The 3,048-nt window shown below is 28.9% G+C and overlaps 1 protein-coding gene across 1 annotated transcript; it reads right to left on the reverse strand.

Annotated features, from left to right (window-relative positions):
• Positions 1-1,370: 1,370 nt before the first annotated feature.
• LOC105457175 lies at positions 1,371-3,040 on the reverse strand. Its single transcript, XM_011701691.1, has 2 exons — positions 2,325-3,040; positions 1,371-1,836 (listed from the first exon to the last, which is right to left on the reverse strand). The coding sequence occupies exons 1-2, from the start codon at positions 2,671-2,673 to the stop codon at positions 1,727-1,729; spliced, it is 459 nt and encodes a 152-aa protein (XP_011699993.1). The 5' UTR covers positions 2,674-3,040; the 3' UTR covers positions 1,371-1,726.
• Positions 3,041-3,048: the final 8 nt, after the last annotated feature.

Below are 3,048 nucleotides of genomic sequence, written 5' to 3' on the forward strand. Positions count from 1 at the left end.
ACAAAACTTAAAAGCGATCTCTTTGTCATTGTAATTAAAAATTGAGACGCCTACAGACAAAAGTAACCTAACTGTACAAAATTCGTATTTTTAAACTTAAAGCGTTATTAACTTATAAAATCATTAATGTTTTCAAATAAGAAACTCAATTTCGATAATTAGATATTTTTGCGATAAGCGCATCAATTATGTCAATATTTAAATGTGAGTCAATGGACAAGGGCACCCCGCAATCGCGCGCGCAATGTACCATGCCTGAGCGCGCGAATTTCAGACGCCGTAATAGAATAACTTTAATCGGTTATAATTTAAAAAGTATTATAGCCTCGACATTTTCGTATAAGAGTTTTCGTCTTAGAATGCTCTCTAGAATCTGCCAGTGAAAGGACATACGACCTTTCTGGGACACCCTGTATATTAAAAATTTTGATATTATAGTATTTAAAATGTATGTGTGCGTTGTATATTTACCTCGCTTTCATGTTTCCCATCAGTCATTATGTGTTACAAGAATTAAAGGATCAATTTTCTCAACCACGCGCTATATTTCCGATCATTGTCATTTTTGTTTCGTTTATTAATGATCGCTTGCAACATTTCAAAAATCTACGGATACGAATAAGACAAAATATTATATAAACATAAAGTATGCGAGAATTAACACATGTATTATCTAATAAGTAATTATTATTACCTGATTTTCAATAAAAACAAACTTGAGCAACAGAGAGCATGAAAGGTTTTAATATAATATCTAACATCTTTACCAATTTCTTAAATTTCTATTTTAAATTCTGTTTTCAATTGCAATTGTTTTTTTTTTTTTTTAAATATTTCATACTCATGTTCATAGCCTGGTCATAAATAAAATTAGAATATTCTCCTTGTATTGTTCCATTTAATATCTTATTCACAAATATGCACCAGTCTATAATAAACTGTTGTGCTATCTCATTTATTAAAATGTCTCGTAACGTAAAACAATGGACTACAAATACAGAATATGTTTCTATACTTAAAACATTTTTCAATTTCTCTTTAATTTTAATTTCATGACAAAAATTAGGAAATTTTAATTCCGCAATTTTTAATGCGTGCTTGATACTTTCGACAATGGAATCATTTTGTATTATTTCCATACATTCTGCACAGTCAATCATTTTTTAAAAATAATATTTGTTAATATTTTTTTTGAATCAATAAACATATTTTTAGTTGTTACAATCGGTATAGCAGCTTCAACACACTCAACAATTAAATCTTCTTTTTCTTTTTCTTTTTCTTCTTCTTTCTGAGATGCGGCAGCGCGAAACATTTTTGATAATGGTAATTGTATATCTAATTCATTTTCTTTACAATTTGCAGAATCAGAATGCCTTGATGTCAAATTTGATGCAATAAGAGTTGTAAAACAGGCATAAAATTAATATGGTGATGGATTATTATTTCTATGTCCAAAGTCTCTTACTTGACTAAAATAATTTTCAATAGGATCCTGATTGATATTTTTTAAATTAAATGGTTCAAAGCCACTTTTTTGAAGTACATCCCACAAATATTTGCTGCCTTGTATAGTCCAAATCCAATTAGTGAGACATTTTGGATTATTACGTCGTAAAGGTTTATGAGTAATTTTGTCCACGTATTTCATTCGGCGAAGTTTGTCCTGTGCCTTTTTCCAAAACACTATATGATTGCTCGTTGCACTTATAATACTTGTTAGTCCTTATTCCTTTTGTCCGTTGAAAGAATCAAAGAGTTCATCGAAAAATAAAATTATTTTTCCAGTTGCACTTTGCGGTAATTGCATTTGGCATTTTGTTGTGTTCATAATACCTATAATCAAATATGATAAATGAATATTATAAAATGCATGTGCATTGTAACATGTTAAATATAGTTCACAACATTTGCCATTTTCTCTAATAAATAATGTTATATAATTATAATATATTTATTAGTAATTAAAATATAATAAATTTGAAAGAAACCAGGCTCCAAAAAATAAATCTAAAATATCAAAGTAATATCCAAATGTGAGTCGTCGCAGATGTTGGCGTGTAATAATTTTTTTATTGTTACAATATCCTGCAGCCATATACAAACAGATCTTTGGCTATTACTTTGATATCTCAGATTTATTCTTAGGAGCCTGATTTCTTTCAAATTTATTCAATTTTAATTAATAATAAATATTCCAGCAAACACCAAATTAAATGTGACGTACTTGTTGTAATTTTCCAACTAACAAGTACGTTACATGTTTATACGTTACAAGTTATACGTTACAAGTATGTTACTTGTTATTTGCTGGGATAATATACCTTGATTTAAAGTCATTACAACATCTATAAAATTTGCTAATGTATGACTAAGCACTTGAGTAGCATATTTAACCTTCATTTTTGGAATTAATTCTGGAAATACATGTTTATCAGTTAATTTTGGCAACTGTCGTTGTTTAAAAAATGAATATTTATCCATTTCGTATGCTATAATAATGTCATTCCAAGATGCAAACTCTTCACAGTCTTTATTTTTTATAAGTAAATCTTTTGTTAGTAAATTATTGCGCACTCCTTTTTGTAAATGTACATAATCATGTAGTGGAATAATTTCTTGGTTTTGTATTATAAATGTATTTTCTGTTAAAAGATAATTATATGCATGCATAATTTATAAAACAAATACTATTATAATTTGGAAAAGAGGAAGAATGTTGGATCGATTGTAGGGAATGACTAATAATCTTCAATCAGTTTAGAGATAAAATATATGAGTATATTGCATTGAATTCGTGAGCCGTGTGTACTGTTACAAGTATCATGGAAGACTGTCTTCCGTTACAAAAAAAAACTCCAATAGATTCGGAACCTCTGCAGCTCTACCGCCATCTCTAGGGTACATGGTACTAACAGTTAGACAACCTATATGAACAGACTCAAATACAAGGAATAATAGTTAAATGAATATAGAATTGTAATGATAAAAACAACTCCCACAATCTGCTCCCTTGGCTTTATCATTTGGGCACGCTCATGAACTTCT

The sequence above is a fragment of the Wasmannia auropunctata genome, unplaced genomic scaffold, assembly GCF_000956235.1.
Source record: "Wasmannia auropunctata unplaced genomic scaffold, wasmannia.A_1.0 LD336103.1, whole genome shotgun sequence".
Taxonomy (NCBI): domain Eukaryota; kingdom Metazoa; phylum Arthropoda; class Insecta; order Hymenoptera; family Formicidae; genus Wasmannia; species Wasmannia auropunctata.